The sequence below is a fragment of the Chaetodon auriga genome, chromosome 13, assembly GCF_051107435.1.
Source record: "Chaetodon auriga isolate fChaAug3 chromosome 13, fChaAug3.hap1, whole genome shotgun sequence".
Taxonomy (NCBI): Eukaryota; Metazoa; Chordata; class Actinopteri; order Chaetodontiformes; family Chaetodontidae; genus Chaetodon; species Chaetodon auriga.
In genome coordinates this window covers 15,817,720-15,834,632 of record NC_135086.1, presented here as the reverse complement: position 1 = coordinate 15,834,632, position 16,913 = coordinate 15,817,720, and the positions used below count along the sequence as shown (strand labels likewise).

At 40.2% G+C, this 16,913-nt stretch overlaps 1 protein-coding gene across 1 annotated transcript in view; it reads left to right on the top strand.

Moving 5' to 3' along the window:
- The window catches only part of nalf1b (NALCN channel auxiliary factor 1b), a 79,482-nt gene extending 65,201 nt beyond the window's left edge, over nucleotides 1–14,281 (top strand). The window contains exons 2-3 of the mRNA XM_076746479.1: nucleotides 6,200–6,371; nucleotides 8,974–14,281. Of these exons, the coding sequence (XP_076602594.1) occupies nucleotides 6,200–6,371; nucleotides 8,974–9,275 (474 nt within the window). The 3' untranslated portion in view covers nucleotides 9,276–14,281. The remainder of the gene's footprint in view (nucleotides 1–6,199; nucleotides 6,372–8,973) is intronic.
- Nucleotides 14,282–16,913: the final 2,632 nt, after the last annotated feature.

The following is a 16,913-nucleotide window of genomic DNA, read 5'->3' as shown; positions in this document are numbered from 1 at the left end:
GTTTCTATTGTGTATCTGCCACAAACAGCAGGTGGGTCTTTACTAGGAAATCGGGCCCGTATGTGTCGACACAGTTATTCAAATTTAACATGAATGTATTTGAATAGGTACCTCTCAGGGAGTTGCATTACTGCTTTCTGCGTCACTTCACTTTTAATCAGTGTATTGTGTTGCAGCTTCAGTCTGCCGGCAGCCTCGCTCGTCCTTTTGTCTTTCTATTACAATCTCATCGGCTCCTCTAACCATCTTGGCTAAACCTGCCTGTTTATTTCATGTCTGTCTTGTTGAGATCATTAGCTACGTTACATTTTCTCTATATAACTGCTGTTGACACTGCTTGTGTGTCTGCCAGGTGCTGGCGCCTCAGGCTAGTCATCGTACACGCATGCATTTTTTAACTGTACACACAAGGAGATACACATATGAGTACCTCACAGCCAATTAAATGTTGTCTGCTTAAATTAGCAGAGTAGCTCTGCAGTGGTATTGATATCATTATGCATGCATTTTCCTTGCACAGACCAATGGTTTGTTTTTTCTTTGTATTTGAGTTCACGCTTGATTACATTCATTGACTTACCGACGTGTTTAGCCATGCGCACTCATTTGTTTGCGTATGTGGATGTTGTTTTTCAGATTATAGTTGGTGTAACCTTTGCTATTAGACCCTTCAGCCACATCTTGCAGTGGAAATCCCATGGGGCATTGCTGCTGCTGTAGGAAATGATAGTTTACATGCCGGCTCCTACTAAAGAACACCCTCTATTTCAGCCCTGAGTGTTACCGCTTGAATGGACTGCTCATTTCATTCAACACAGTGGAGAGTCTGCAGAATGATAATCTGTGCTTCTGTGGACAGGATATAGAAAATTACATTTCATATAGTAGACAGTATACAGTGCATAAGGAATGGCAAAATGAATCTTGAGATGCATCTTAATTAGAATATTTTAAGAGTATGTTAAAATCACCACATAACACATGAATCCAAAAGCATTCTTTGGTTCAATCATTTCTAGTTCCTTGACATACTCAGAGGGAATACAGTGAAGTGTGTCCTTCCTCTAAAGATTGCCTTAGCTTGGCTCGTTATCTGTAAAGTGCTTTCTGCAGCATTGTGGTCTGGACGATAATCAGTTTAGACCAGTGCATAAGTCACTCAACCAATAGAATATCTGTATATTTTCCAGTGAAAATCAGTAAGAAAAAAGTTGATGAGGCTTAACTTGAATTCACTCAGTTTTCATCATTACCTTCTGTTGTTTTACTCCCATGCCCCGTTCCGACTGAACTCAAAATTATGCTAATACCAGGCTATTGTGCTGTACACTTGCCCTGGTTCATTATTTAAGCTGAGGATCATTTCAATAAACAGAGCAGAAAAGAGGATAAAAGAAAAGAGGATAGTACAAATGCAGTGAAGCAGTGAATGGCTGTGCTAGTTATAATTGACAAAACAGCTCATGAGCCTCTGTGGTGTGTTTGTGTGTGTCTGTGCCTCTCTGTAGCGCTGCTTCACTGTACTGCATGTTGAAGAGGAGTGAATTGCAGTGATCTGGTGTGTTGCTACCACCTCCCTCAGCCTCCGTCAGCAGTTTAGCCACAGCCACAAGTCCAGATAAAACATTAAAGACGAGGCACTGACAAGGCAGGGCCATCCGGGGCCACTTAAAACCAATACCACAGGGCAGAGTAAGGCCCTCCATCAATTACAACCTTATTAGCCTAATCATTATGAAATAATCCAATCCAGGAGACAGCTGAGTCTCAACTCTGCAGATCACAAGCAGGCAAGCAAACCGGTTGAGAGCAGAGAGGGAGTTAGGTGAAACCAAATATTGTGGCATTATATCATGCACATTATAAAAATCATATGCATTGTAGAGCTGATGATTGGATTGTTGCACCAGTGAGATTGTTTCAACTCTTAGTCTTCTTTCATCTTGCTTTGACCACTGCAGTGTTTTAAGTCTTCCAGCCACAAGCAATGAACAGGTCTCCTGACAGACTTTTGCACTGACAACAAGCATCAGCTGAGTGATTACTCAGAGCAGGCAGACAGTTTTTCTGATAGTTTTACCTGCAGATATCTCTTTTCACGCAGGCAGTGGTCTTGATGCAGTCCTGGAGTCATATTACTCAGACAAACACAAAATTTCACTGAAGTTGCTGTTGTCATTTTTAACATTAGCAGGTGTGTTTTCACCTAAATTCACATTACCCATATCCCATCTGCATCCATTCATATCTACTGTCTTCTTTCCATTGACTTCCATTGAAATGATTGCATTTACAGTATTCGGCCTCTGAGTGTGTGTCTGCATTGTGCAAAAGCAACACAACTGAACTGAAGCATTGGCTGTGGAAATGTTTGTGACCAACTCTTCTTGGATTCTTGGAGAAATGTCCAAACAAGTTTATACCTTTTTTTTCATCTCTGTTAGGATCTGTGATTACATCTGTTCATCTCCGCACATTACACTTACATTACATACATTTATAGTAATGTCTTCCTTTAATTTCTTGTTTCTTCTTGTCAACATCTCTGGGATAGATGTGTCACATTTAAAGCCTCTGAGCAACTCCACTGGCATAATCCCTCCCAATGGACTTTTAATGTGAATCATTTGCAGGAATTGTTGAGTTTTACTGGCAGTAGCTTAGCACTGATAGAAAAAATGGCAAAGTAGAAGCACTTGTAACTAATTAGCGAGTAAGAAAGTAATTCTGTTAAAAAGAAAAACTCAAGTTATGTATTGTTTCACACTTATTTGTAAATACATTTTGTAGGTTTGTCATGTGTGCTCCTATGTGAGGATTTACGGTAAAAGCGTCACTTGCAAATCAAACTATGCGCGACTTGTATCGCAGCCGCACCCTCAGCGGGAGAGATGACACAGTGACAGGAGTTAAGACAGCAAAGGCGAATGGAAGATGTAAAAGGAAGTGAAAGGTGACAGAAATTGAAGAATAAAAATTTGAAAGCCAGCTGGCTGACCTCTAACTCAGTGAGTCGGTGATTGAGGAGAAGGCAGTATTTTACTCTCTCCCCAAGGGGATTGAGAGAACACAGTGGATTGGAAAAAAAAGTTATATAAAGCAGAGAAAGAGTCCAGAGACCACTGTCTCTGTCATGACACTCCTCTCCCTATCTCTCCCACTTGCTGTCTCTTTCTCCCTTTCTGAGATTTGACAGCGGGATGATAAACTACCAGTCGTGGGTCTACAGTACGTTGATAATTGAGGGAGTGGAGAGCTTGCATGCAGCAGCAGCAGTGGGCTTCACTAACTGGGACTGAGTGCAAAAGGACATGCCTGTGTGGCAGAGGGCCAAAGAGAGCCGTGGTTTCTCGCCACATCTTCAGACAGATGTTGTGCTAGCTGGCAGCCTCATACGCTTGCCTTTATGTGTTCTAGTCACATGGTTGAGGTGTCACCGAGATCTAACCTGTGTTCTTTAGCATAACTAAACACTGAGGTGAATCCTGATGTAAGGAGATGTGAAACGGATGGCTGCTGTGTGTTTGAGACCTTTTCTTCCCAGCTCAAGTCAAAGCTAAGGGGCCGCTTCAGGCAGCGTTAAAAGATAATCTCCTCAGTTGTGATGTCATTGATTATTCAGCTTTTGATTTTTTGATTCCTGTCCAAACCTTAATGCAAATGACCAGACAGACCTTGACTTCAATGTTGTTTTCTGAGATTCTGCTGAGTAGGGGAAATGTCTGATAAACACCAAAGCGCTCCACATTACCTGAGGCTCACTGCCAACGTCATGTATAATGCATGTGTGTGTAATGTGATACGTTGCTGAATTTCTCTCAGTTTGTCTTTATCTCCACATGCTGACAGCTGCAGTGAGCAGTTGTCCAAACACCGGCACCAGGAGGACATGAAATGGAAAATGTGTTGCACAAACCAAATGCTTAAGACGACCATGTGCTCATTCACGCAAATACATGGACACTCACATTCACACACCCAGGCGCACAGCATGTTAATGATTTAGAAATATTAATCTAATGTATATAAGATGGTCACATCTTATATACATTAGATTAATATTTCACATTTTAATTTGTGACATTCACACAGTGATGGATTAGTAAGAAGGGCAGCGTGTGTGTGTGTGTGTGTGTGTGTGTGTGTGTGTGTGTGTGTGTGTGTGTGTGTGGAAACCATCCTTATCTTTGGACTGGAAATTATTAATCTAATTATTAATGCACCGCAATTTACTGTACAGCAGCTGTGAATGTGTGCAGGATGTCTGTATGTGCACGTGTTCAGTCGTGCGTATAGTATATTCCTCTCTGTCCACAAAATGCATGACAGACGATTCAGCCCAACATTTACTGTGTTATTTTGAATCAATATTTATCTAATGGTAATAAGACATTTCACATGCTACAAACTGACTTCTCAGTGTGGCCATCAGAAGCACAAAGGATGTCTGATTACCAGACAAGACAGTATGCAGGAGGGGGCTTTAAATATGCCTTATTTTAATAATAAGTCCATCAGTAATGTTTGATGAAGTCAATATGTTATCGTCATTAGCTCTGTTGCCCTTTAAAATTGTTTTGATTTTGTACCCTCAGTATTTTTTCTCATCCTCTCTGCTGTGTTTACATCTTGGCTGGTTTACAATCTACTAATAATTCAGTTCAGGAAGTGAGTGTTTGTACATATCATGCAGTTTTTCTGGGTTCTCTGTCATCTTACATTTTTGATCAGCATATTATATCAAAATCATTACATCTGTGTGGTTGTGTGTTTTTTTTCTTTGATGTGTTTGGGAATTTTAATGCCATTTATGTGTGGGTTTCAAAAATATATATATACACACTCCATCTCTTCTTTTTTACACACACGTGTAACACAGTACCAACATATAAGTATCTATGGAGGAGTGATATGATCTGTGGTTTGGTGCACTGTTTTTAGGCGTGCTGATTAGCTCACAGCAGGTGCTAGCTTGCCTCGCAGTCCCTGGAGTGTTTCACAGGAAATACCAGCTAATTGCTACAGGTGATAATACCACACGATGGGGCGACCACCTTAATGCATGAGAAAGGAACAATAAGGTGCTAAGTGAATCATTTGTCCCCACTTGTTGAGAAAATGGTTGACAAGGAAGGACCAAATTGCTTTGACCATATATGGTAAGCACCAGTGTTTGCATTATGAGATGTTTGTGATGATAATATAAAATATAAGCTTGTTTCCTGCTTTGTTTACAAACATTGCTGGTCTACACACATAGCATTGCTGTAACTTCCAGTGCTGCAGACTCTGGATTTATTTGACAGTGATAACAGGTGCTAATCCTTTGTTATGATTTTTGTTGGTGGGTGTGCTAATATATTTATATTAGGATTATGGTAAAGATTGTGACTTTAAACGCTTGTGAAACAAGCTGCAGGTCCTGTGTTGCATTACATTTTACTGAGGCTGTATTTAAGGATCGCTACACAGAAAAACAGAATTTGTCCTCCTGGAAATGTGAAATGCAGCCACAGTACACAGACTACATTTACATGCACAAAATACAAAAACAAGACAATATTCTCACTAAGTTTTCCACTGGTGATAGTCTTGTTGGATCAAACAAAAATGGCCTCCCTCTTTGATTCACTCAACCACCTTGAATAGGTTTCCTTTGCAATGTTTGCACATATGCAACAGCGTCTTACATGGTGTTTAAAAGTAGGTGTGTTTCTCCTTCCTACCAGAAGTGTAGGCTTTTCTTTTGTGCATGCATCTTAGCCTTGCACACTGTTGGCTAGGCAACGCACAGAGCTGACCATAAACAGGCAAGATGCTGTGTTCACAAACTGTCGTAAAAACCTGTGCCACATGTGGGATATTGTTGTATTTGGGAGTAAAAATAGAATCTAAGCATACATGTAAACATAGTCATTAATACTCAGCGGCTCTGACGAGGTTTGCTGATACTGCATATTGACTGACCAAGTGACGACTTCCCAGCAACAGTCACATTCATTAAACGCATTAGGATGAGCAGGATATCTCAGCCCTGTGGGAATCAATAGCTGTAGAGGTCATGGATGATGCGCACACATGTGAGAGTGTGCATGAGTGTATTTTCCAATGAAACCCTCTTTAACTCATCGATATCTTCTCTCTGCACCCCCTCCACCTGTCTCTCTCCCCTGCTCTCACCTCTGTGTCTCCCACCTAGATGGTTTATAAGCCCTGGCTGTGTTCTCAGTACTTCCAGACCACCCAGATGCACTGCAGTAAGCGAATCCCCTGTGGTCAGTACTGTTTGGAGGTGCAGCAGCGGTGCCCCTTCGTCCTGCCCGACAATGATGATCTCATTCATGGAGGCAGCCCTAGTTTTATATGCACAGGTACAAAAACAAATCACCTCACCTATGCATTCTTCTGTTTGTTCTTGTGTTTGCTCTTAATTCCTGTGTTTGTTTTCTTATTTTAAAGATTAGCATTGGTACACTACAAGCAGCTGCCGGGTGTAACTTTTGCTTTAATGTAGCTTTTTGTATGGAGTGCTTTGTTGATTCTTTCTGGCATAAAATAGCATCACTTCCCCAAATCCTGGGATTCAAAGCTAACAAGCCTCTCTAACCTCTACTGTAGTTCGTGCTCTTGGCCCAAGCAACTTACTGTACAATGAGCAAACACATAGTGAGCACATGGGTAGCGTAGCATCTTGTTCAGTGACACTTCAACAGGGCAAACCACCTCTGCTGGACACACGGTGAACACTTGTGATAGTTACAGGATGTTCTGTGTAATCACCGGACTAACAGGGTGAGACACCATAACAAGAAATTGTTGCCAATTATTCACAGCACCAAGAGGCAGCTGCACTGTGGAGCACTGTGACGATAAGTCTGTGTACTCTGTGTGTACTGAACAGCATATAGCTGACTCCCAGGACACACACACACACACACACACACACACACACACACACACACGTACATACACAAATATTTTCCTAAATAAATGGTTAACCTTATTGGTACTTTATTATTGTCTCTACACACTGAAGGCGAGTCCCCTACTAGCAGATTTTCCCCACAACAAGGTTGATGCAGACACATCCAGCACATGTCGATGCTGCCCTCTGGTGGTCACATTGAGCATCAGCTTACTTTCATGTGCAGTATGACAAGAAATTAAAAGCAGTTTTTATCTTTCGTATTCGTTATTAAAGGATGAGAGCAGCAATGTACTATTTGTTTGCAACAGTAAGTCTTATGGAAAGATCAAAACCAACAATATGTTAATTCCAGGGTCTTTATGGCTCTCAGTCTAAAATAAATCTTAAAAAATGGGTCACGGAGATATTTATATGTAAAAGATATACATAAAAAATCATTTCAAAAACAGCAGGGCACTGTGGTGTTTGGCAAATGTTGCTTAATTAGTTTTGGTCTTTTCATTGCCTTTGCTGACAAAAAGAAAAATACAGAATATCACCAATTTTTTTTTTTGGCACTTGTTACGCAGTAGAAAGGTCTTATTATGTGGCAATAAATTGTTAATGGACAGTCTGCTCTGTAGAAACAAGCTGATGTACTGAGCAAGACGAATCGAGTGAGATTATTCCAGCCATTGCAGCTCTTCATTTTGCATCTTTCACTTTTGCTTGTATGCACATGTGTATTTTGTCAATAAGTCTGTAAACACGGTCACTCTAAATGCAGATTTGTCAGAAACTTGCAGTAATTACACGGTTCCTCTTGTCACAGTTAAGCTGTTGACAGTCAAACTGTGCTGAGTGGGCACACACTTCAAATTTCACTCCTCACATTAGCATGCACACAGGCCGTGACAAACCCCCTTCGCTTATAATGTCAGTGGAGACAGTGTCAGACAGCTGTTTGTGATTTCAGCCCTTGTGGCGATACAGTATCGACTACTCTGACACATAATGCTTTTGTTGCTACAGTATATCGAATGTATCTTAGTAAGTACTTTGTGTTTCCATATATCAGAAGGCCTGGTTGCTGAGAGAAGGCTAATTCCAGTCATTCAGTTGAACTGCTGAGCAGGACAGAAAGAGACATTAGAGGTGCATCATATTGAAAAAAATAAAAATCACACTTTCATTATAACCTGGTTGTGAGACGTCTCAGAGCACTGCAGCTTAAGACACTGCATGTGAAATCGATAAAGCACAAACACATAAAGAGAGCATCTCCATTTCACAACCTTCACATTTAGATAACAACACTGGACTCACTAACAATCATTTCCATTACTGAATCATCAGTTAATCATTTGGTCTCTAAAATGGCAGTAACCATTGTATTTTTTTGCATTTCTGCTTGAAAAATGGATTAACTGAAGTGTCAATGATTTTCCGTGGACTGACTGCAGAATAAATAAAACACAGCACTCATCAAGAAACAGTGCAAGTCAGACAAAAGAACACAGAACTGAGAAAAAACACAAAAGAAGTTTTCATGGGACACATGTTGGAAAATAAACCATTCTTATGGCGTGTTATGATATTATTAGACATGAGCTGTACATCCAGTGTCGACCTTTCTCTAATTACGAGGGTACCTGAAAACTCCTTTTGTGCTGTTAACTCAGCTTGGATTTGTTCTGTGTGCAGCGCACAGGTTGTCAAATCAGTGAATATGTTCCTTCATTTTCTTGAGTGTTTTTTTTTTTTGTCCTGTGTCGTGTGTTTTCTCACATTGCAGTGCACTGAGCTCTCTTGGCTGCTTTCCAACATCAATTTCAACTAGAGAATAATCAAGTTCAGAGGAATTCATTCTCACTGAAATCCAGTGTTGTTATTGTTTTTGTTTCGGTTGTCAAAGTAGTGCTTGTGGGGGCCGTACTCTTTTTGCGACAGGAAGCAAGCGCGGGATTTATAAAAAAAAAAAACATATTCCATGCAGCATCTTTAAGACAACATGTGAGCTGTGAGCTAACTGTTTGTATCTCCACCACCACCCCCACAACCTCCAGGGCTGCTGGAGGACTATCCGTCAGGCGTGGACCCGGATGCAGAGTGCTGTGATGTGCGGTGGGACTTGAAAGTGGACAACCGTTCCCGGGGGACCTTGAAAAGAACTCACCCGCCATGCCAGCACCGTACCTCTCTCAGCTCCTCGGCAGCCTGCAGACTGTGTAACAGCCGGCTCAAACTCTGCCTGCTGGTCCTCGTCCTCCTACACACTGTTGCCAGCCTCACTGCATCCCACAATGCAACAGGACTGGGCCTCCCCGCCATCACGCCTCTGGAGGAGAGCCCTGCCAACGAGGAGTGATAGAGCTGCCAGGAGGAGGTGAGGTTGTTGGGGTGGGGGATTCCCTCGCCATGGCAACCAATGTGGAAAAGTACAGCCACTGAGCTGTGTGCATGTGGACACTCCGCGATGCGTTCTGGGAAACGGAAAATGCGGGACGCTTTGAGACGAAAGACACACAAATCAATCAAAACAAATAAATAAGTAAACAAACAGACACACTAAGGGACTCAAGCAGTCCCTTAGATAGAAAGGGGACAATGCCACAGCCTTTGTTGAGTGGGAAGGTCAGCTTCCTCATGGCTGAGTTTCTCTCACTACGCTTTTTTACACTGTGTTCCAATTATTGGTTTCTGTTGCACTGGCTGACTATGGAATAACACAATCATATTCTCTTTCTAATGTTCATCCTTTGTGTTCGTTACTGGGTCTCTCATACAGGAAGAAAATGTGTTCTCTAAATAAGACAGATAATGTGTAAAAAAAAAAAAAGTAATTAGCTGCAAGTTTGTGAGCGTGTGATGGTTGATGTTTCTAGATTTACTGTATGTGTGTGAGCATGCATGGGCGTATGTTTGCTTGTATGCATGTCTTTACACGTGTGTGTGCGTGCGCGTGTGTGTGGGAGGATGAGTGTGCTGTTGACACGTACCCTAAAAGTCTACCTAACAGGCTGGTGCAGCGATGATCTTTTTATTAAGCCCCCTCACCCCCAGATGTCACTTAGCTTTGCCATGCTGGTTTGTTGGCCCGTTAAAACTTCACTGGGTTTTGAATGCGGTTCTGATGTCCATGAAAAGCACTGTTTAACACAGGTTTATGGTTTTCCCTCACTTTGTTTTGTGAGATAATATTCACCTTTTAACACAGAACACTTGTGTAATTTGCGTCAGTAAGAAGCTAACACCTAGCTAAACGAACAGGATGCAATCCTGCAACGTCACCAATGAAAATCTGAAGCAAAATAATTTTACATCATTACAAGTTGACAATAAATCTTAAAAGTTTATGATAAAAATAGTTTGCCATCTGGATTGTGTGACATTTTAAAGTTAAATGATCACAGTTCAAAGCTGCTAAGCTAAAGCATTAGCACATTTGCACTCCTCATGGTGCACTGTGCTGTGTTTTGATTTCAATAAAAGTCAAGGCAGAAGTATGTGATAGGATGCTAAAGAAGATGTAGGAAGCTTTTAGTAAGCCTATTGACATGAGCAAAATTAGGAGGGTGTTGGTACATTTTTGGATCATTACTGCCAGGAGTAACTGTCAGTTGTAAAAGGCGGGATAACAGCAATGGATCTCCTGTAGCCCAGACTTTAAAGAGTTAGCCACTTGTTAGCAGCTTTGTTAATTAGAGAACTGGAAGCTAAAAAAAAGAAAGCACATACAATAATTTTATCTCACAGAACAAAACATGAAACTGTGTTGAGCTTGTCTTAACCAAAGATGTAATTTCAGGCATTTTAACAAAACCCCATTCAGATTCTGGTCACTTCTCAGCAACATTGCCCAGCAAAGTTAACTGACATCAGGATTTTAGCCCTGGATGTGATATTCACTGTTGCTCCAGATGAAGAAGCTTTTCTTATTTTCGATTTTAAAGGTACTATCCAGTCAAAATAATAACTGCAACATGAAAGCGATGGTCACTGAAGGTTTCCTCTGTCTTCTCTGCCTCAAGAGCCTCGCCTCTTTTCCTTCTCCCTGCTGTCACATTTGATTAATAGTCAAATGTGACTGGTGGTTTAAGTATAAATAATTTTCTTCTATCACCACTACTTGAAAACAAAAACTCAATTTACTGTTTGCCCTTGAACCAACACTGACGTCTATATGAGTGGTGTCATTTTAACCTCAGGCCTTTTAATTCACAGGAGACATGATGACTGGATGTTACCCTTAAGGACTTTTATGATGATTGGTGAACTGTAGTTCGCCTGCAGTTATGATGAAGCTAAAATATCACCATCTCGCAAGGAAGGTAACATGCTACCTGCAGGAGCGTGATGGAAGATCCCCTGCCCACTAATAGGTACATTACACTGGCCATAAAATAGGTACAGAATGACATTCTACATATCACCGACACAGACACAATCTGTTCAGAACGGTCAGTTTGTTTCTGTCGAAAACAAAATGTGTAATCTATTTCCATGACCTGCATGCGGAGGCCCTCTGCAACCTTATGACAGCCTCTTTGGTTGATTTTTGTCCTCAGCCCCAATCCACACGCCATCTGATCCCAAATCAGCTCCTGTAGCATGCCCACTGTCTTGTACTTTTCTCCTCAAAACATCAAATTAATGTCTCATTAAGTAAAGGGCTTATTAAGATATACAGTACAAACACTCTCATCAACACAGTCAGACACACTTGCACATCCAAATTGTTAGTGGACAAAATGTAAAAAGCGTGGCTCATTACCTGTTTCTTTTTAAACTCGGACACCTGCAATACAGAGGCGTTCCGCTGGCTGTTACCGGAGAGCAGGAGCAGAAACAAATCCAGAGAGAGGAGCACGTCATTGTTTGTGTAAGCACTAATGGCATAACCTGATAATCGTCTAAGTCAGCTGACACTTGTGTTTATTTTACAAATGTTGACCAGCGTGTGAACAGAAAGGAATGGTGTGACCTCAAGGGCTGACTTCTTCTTTTAGTTTCTAGATTTTCTTTGGTCTCTTCGATGAACAAAGCTGTGAGATCAGGTATTTCGAAGATAAACAGATGTTACTGAATGCATTTCTTTCCACTCTTGAGTATGTTGGTTACTTAAATGAGATGTCCAATCCAATATCTGATGTCAAGAATTTTATTATACAGCTTATATGAGGATTTAAAATTCATCATTATTCACTCCATGCCTATATAAACAGTATGTTGACTTCTTTTGACACTTTTGCTGTTTAAACCCTGCCCCCACTCTAGACCTCACCATCCTTGCTTGCATGAAACACATAACTGCTCATTGTCATTCAGCACAGCACACCCATGCCCATCTTGGATGACCGCATCCAGTGATAGAAAACTGCTGCTATTCTATTGGCCACCAGGAGATGGAGATATTTTTATTCTTTTATAATGCTACTGCTGCTGAAGACCTACCACACATGGACTGTCATATAGGTTGAGCACTGGAAGAAGAAGTGATGGGCCTGTGGGTAAAAGTGTGCTCTTATGCGTGTGTGTGTGTGTGTGTGTGTGTGTGTGTCTGTGTATGAGTGTATGCAGGGATGTGTGTTTGTGTCTGTCGCTAATTGCTGTGTGTTCTCTGGAGAGCTCATTAGCGTTGCCACGACCTTGGGGCCTGCAGGACAGGTGTGGCCAGCCACCGCTGTCTTTAGCCCCCGCAGGGACCTGCTACATTAGTGGTCTCATTATTCACTGCAGCCCTAAAGCTGCATGGACTGTAGTGTGAAACCATTGTACTGTACAATGTGTAATAACTGTGTCAGTGCCCCAAGACTCAAAACACACTAGGGTAGATCTATGTTTTCGCTGCACCTGTCTTAACGGAATATTCCCCCAACCCTTGTCTGAAATGAGATGGAAGATGTCAGAGGTAGTGCACAGGAGTGGACAACGATCTGAAACTGGTGCCAAAGCAAACCATATATTGAGCAAATGAACCCAATTAGAATCTGATATGACACGCTGCTTTTCATGATTAAACATAATGGGGCAACAGCAGGAAAAACAGGGTCTGTCAGTGTCATAGAAATGTGCCATGCTAGCAATATATGGATTGCACCTCATAAGCCTCACACAACCCGTCACCATAAACACATGTAAGGGATCTCTTGAAGACATACATGTGATTTCATTCTGCCTATCATGTCAGCGGTCATGCTGTGATGCAACAGCTATCACAAACCAACTCCTGGACATGTATTCATACAAGAGACCTGCATTCGAAAGTCACGCAGAGGCCACGTCCATGCAGAAATGCATCCTCACTGTGACTGCATGGGCGCGAATGCTGTGCATATGTGTTGTCCTTCATGCCCCCTCAGACATGCTTGCACCAAGGATGGACATTTTTGTGTGCAAGCGTTCTCCCAAACAATATGAGAATTAGATTTGACTGATGTAAATCTCTGATTTGACTTTTGTTGGTAATGCAGGCATGCACGCAACAGTTACTCTGCTGTGATAATTTTCTTTTTTGTGTTTCGGTTTGTCCGTTTTTTACTGCATTATACTGAGAAGAAATGTGTAGGGTCCTATAGATTCAGTCTAGATCCCCGACAATGGTCTGTAGCAGTCGTAGGGTATGGTCTGTCACATTCCATAACATACCAACCTACAAAAACTAATTTTGTGTTTTACCCTTGCACATATAGACTATGTATGCCTCTTGCCCCTAACCCCCTGTGCACCCACCACCAAATGGTATGTACACAAATATTGCCCTCTTTCACTCCCTCTCAGCCTCTCTCTGTTTTCATAATAGTTCCGTTCTCTATCCTGTGGATCTATGCAGAAGCCCATTCCTTTTTTGGTTGTAAATACGTTCCCTAGTATGCTGAACAATGTATGTCTTTGCGTCCAGGTTTCCTTGTGTATTTTGAGTTGATGTCATGCTGTTACTTCCTTCTTCTTCTTCTTCTTCTTCTTCTTCAAATTCTTTTTTTACTTTAAGCGTCTGAAATCATTGATGTTAAAAGAGAATGTGGTGAGGTTTAACCAATAGACTTGTCCTCAGCTTCACAACCTTATTGTGAAAGGTTGTGGTTCTGTGTGTGTGAAAGCGAAAGATTTACGATTATAGAAATGGAAAAGGTTCAAAGTCATATAGAAGTATCATTGCGATTATGATTATTATGATTACTATTATACTACCAGTATATTGTAATATTATAGATGCTTTAGTTCAAGTAACTTCTTTAATTTTTTTACAAACAACTTTGATGAAATGATTTATAAAACAGTCTCACGAGTCATGATCTTTTCGAAAAGTATGAAAACTACTGCTACAATGATTAAAATTGTGTTCTGATGAAAATAAATACAGACATATAATCTGTTCCTCTGCTGTGTTTTTGTATGCGGTGACAACTGAGATGCAAAAACAACGTCTATGTCTCAACATCCGACAACTGCTAATGATCCCAAGTGATGCTGATGAGCAGCAATTACGTCATGTTCAACAGAGGTAACGTATGTTAAAGTCATCCAGCGTTCAGTATTTAACTTTATGTGACTTCCAATAGTTGAGATGTTGAATCACACTGTCGGAAAAGTTAGGATGTATTTAACATTTTGTTCACTTTTTGCATTAAATTTTTTGCTTTTGAATCTTGGAGGTATGATTGGTGTTACAGAGGCCATGATAACTTGATGTTAGTAATGATGTCAGTCAAACTCGTGTGTAACCAGTGCTGGAGGAAGTATTCAGATCCTTAAGTAAATCTAGATAATACTCCAATAAAAGCAAAAGGCCTGGATTGAAAACCTTACTTAAGTACAAGTATGTAAGTATTATCTGTAAAATGTATTCATGATAATATATATGATGTACTATGATATATTATTAGATTATTATGCATGTATTATGTTTAAGTAGAATTTTATTCTTGTAGTTTATTCTTGTATTCTTGTAGACTGCAGCTAATGATTATTTTCAGTATTCATTAATCTGCTGATCAATTCATTTGTTATTTGATTTGTAAAATGTACTAAAAGAGTGAGAAGTACTTTTTCACTGTCATGTAAGATAAGGAAAAGCAGCAAATCTTCACATTTGAGAAGCTGAAGCCATGAAATGTTTCAGGCATTTTTGCATGAAAAATCAAACCGTGGCAGGTAAACATGTTGATAATCAGCCAATCAAATATTTGATGAATAGAGTACAAATTCAAGTATTTTCAAGTTCTTCATATGTTTTGTACATAAAATCTTGTTTTGTAACTAGTAACCAAAGCTGTAAGGTAAAAGTAGTGGAGTAGAAGTATAATGTGTCATGAAAGTCTAACAATGCCAGCTCTCCAGATATGGAATAGTTACTATAAAGTCCTTTCAAGCCATCCGTCTCAAGTCTAAGTAGAGTCTCAAGTCATGATGTTGAATATTTTATCGGTGTTAGTCAAGCAAGTCTCAGACATTTACTCAAGTGCTGTACTTGAATACAACTATGAGGTACTTGTACTTTATCTGAGTATTTCCATTTTATACAACTGTATACTTCTAATCCAATGCAGCTTTAGTTGCTAGTTACTTTTCAGGTTACAATTTTTCATACCTCCCTGTCCACTGAAACCACATACCTCCAAATTTGATTATTTTGATTGTGAAACAAAAGAAAATGTGACATATACATTATTGCACCTGTAATGTTAATCCCAAACATCCTATATTACAGAGACAGGGACCATTTTTCAGCATAATAAGTACTTTTGATACTTTTCTTTTGAATGCAAGACATTTACTTGTAGTGGAGTATTGCTTTTACTAAAGTGAAGGATTTGAGGATTTGAATACTTCCATCACTGCAAGTTGAGGTACTATGCAGAAAAGTCTCTGTTATATTACAATTACTGAAGCATTTTCTTTCTGTCTTTCTTTTTTTTCTTTACCTCAGTTAAATGTGTTCAGAGAAATTTGTAGGAGAGGATTAAGGGAGGGATGTTGTTGTGACAGTAAGGAAAGGCAGCTTTATACCATATGAATCATGGATGGATTTTTAAACCTTCAGTAATTAAGCTTAATAGAAATTAACATGGAGCCTGAATTCTTAATGATGAAAAGCAAAAGCAATAAATATGCTTCCATCAGCCTAAATCAGTGACAAGATGTGCCGTCCCTGTCACCCAAAGGTCCTGTTCAAATCACTCAAATCTTACAAAACATTTGTCACCTGTTTTTTCCAATTTATTCCAAGAAAACTTACACAAGGCAAAAATTCAAAAACTGTCCTAATAATTCACCCTGTAGAGAACAGCTGCAGCACATACACAGACTGCAGTTCCAAATAAAACCATGAGATGGCAGTATTGATATATTAGAAGGCGCATTACTACAAGAATACAAAAATGGACCATTAAAAAATGTGGAGAGCAGGAACCATGAATGAATACTATGTTGTTGTTTTGTTTTGTTTTGTTTTGTTTGTTTTTTTTAAACTCAGTTTTGTGTTGAACTCAGCGTATCTTCGGCAGAGAGATTAGTCCATACTACAGCCACTTGGTGTTATTGGTATGTTCAGTATTTACTTCATTAAATCCATATCTTCACTCTGAGCAGAGGGCTTAGCCAGAGGACTGGATATATCTTCCAATCATATATTATGAAACTGCTGACCAAGACTGGCTAAGGTCAGTCAGGTCAGTTGCATAAACGTACACTCACCTTCAAATATTTCATGTCACTGCACATTATTCAGCTGTTTATTGAGCATCACTGACATTTTGGAGGAGTCCTGAGTTTGCATAATAATGTGTGAATCTCTGAAAAGTGAAACCATGGCTGTTTCCATTCATACTGTGGCTCAGTGAGATGTGCTGCCTGAGCTTTATTTTCACTGGTAGGCTATATTGCATAGAAAGAGGCTCAAAATTCACTGCTATTGTAACGTTGGATTACAAAACTGAGGAACAATAACAAATTGCATATTCTGGTTTCTCTTCCGCTCTGTGTCAGTGGCCCTTCCACTTCGGAT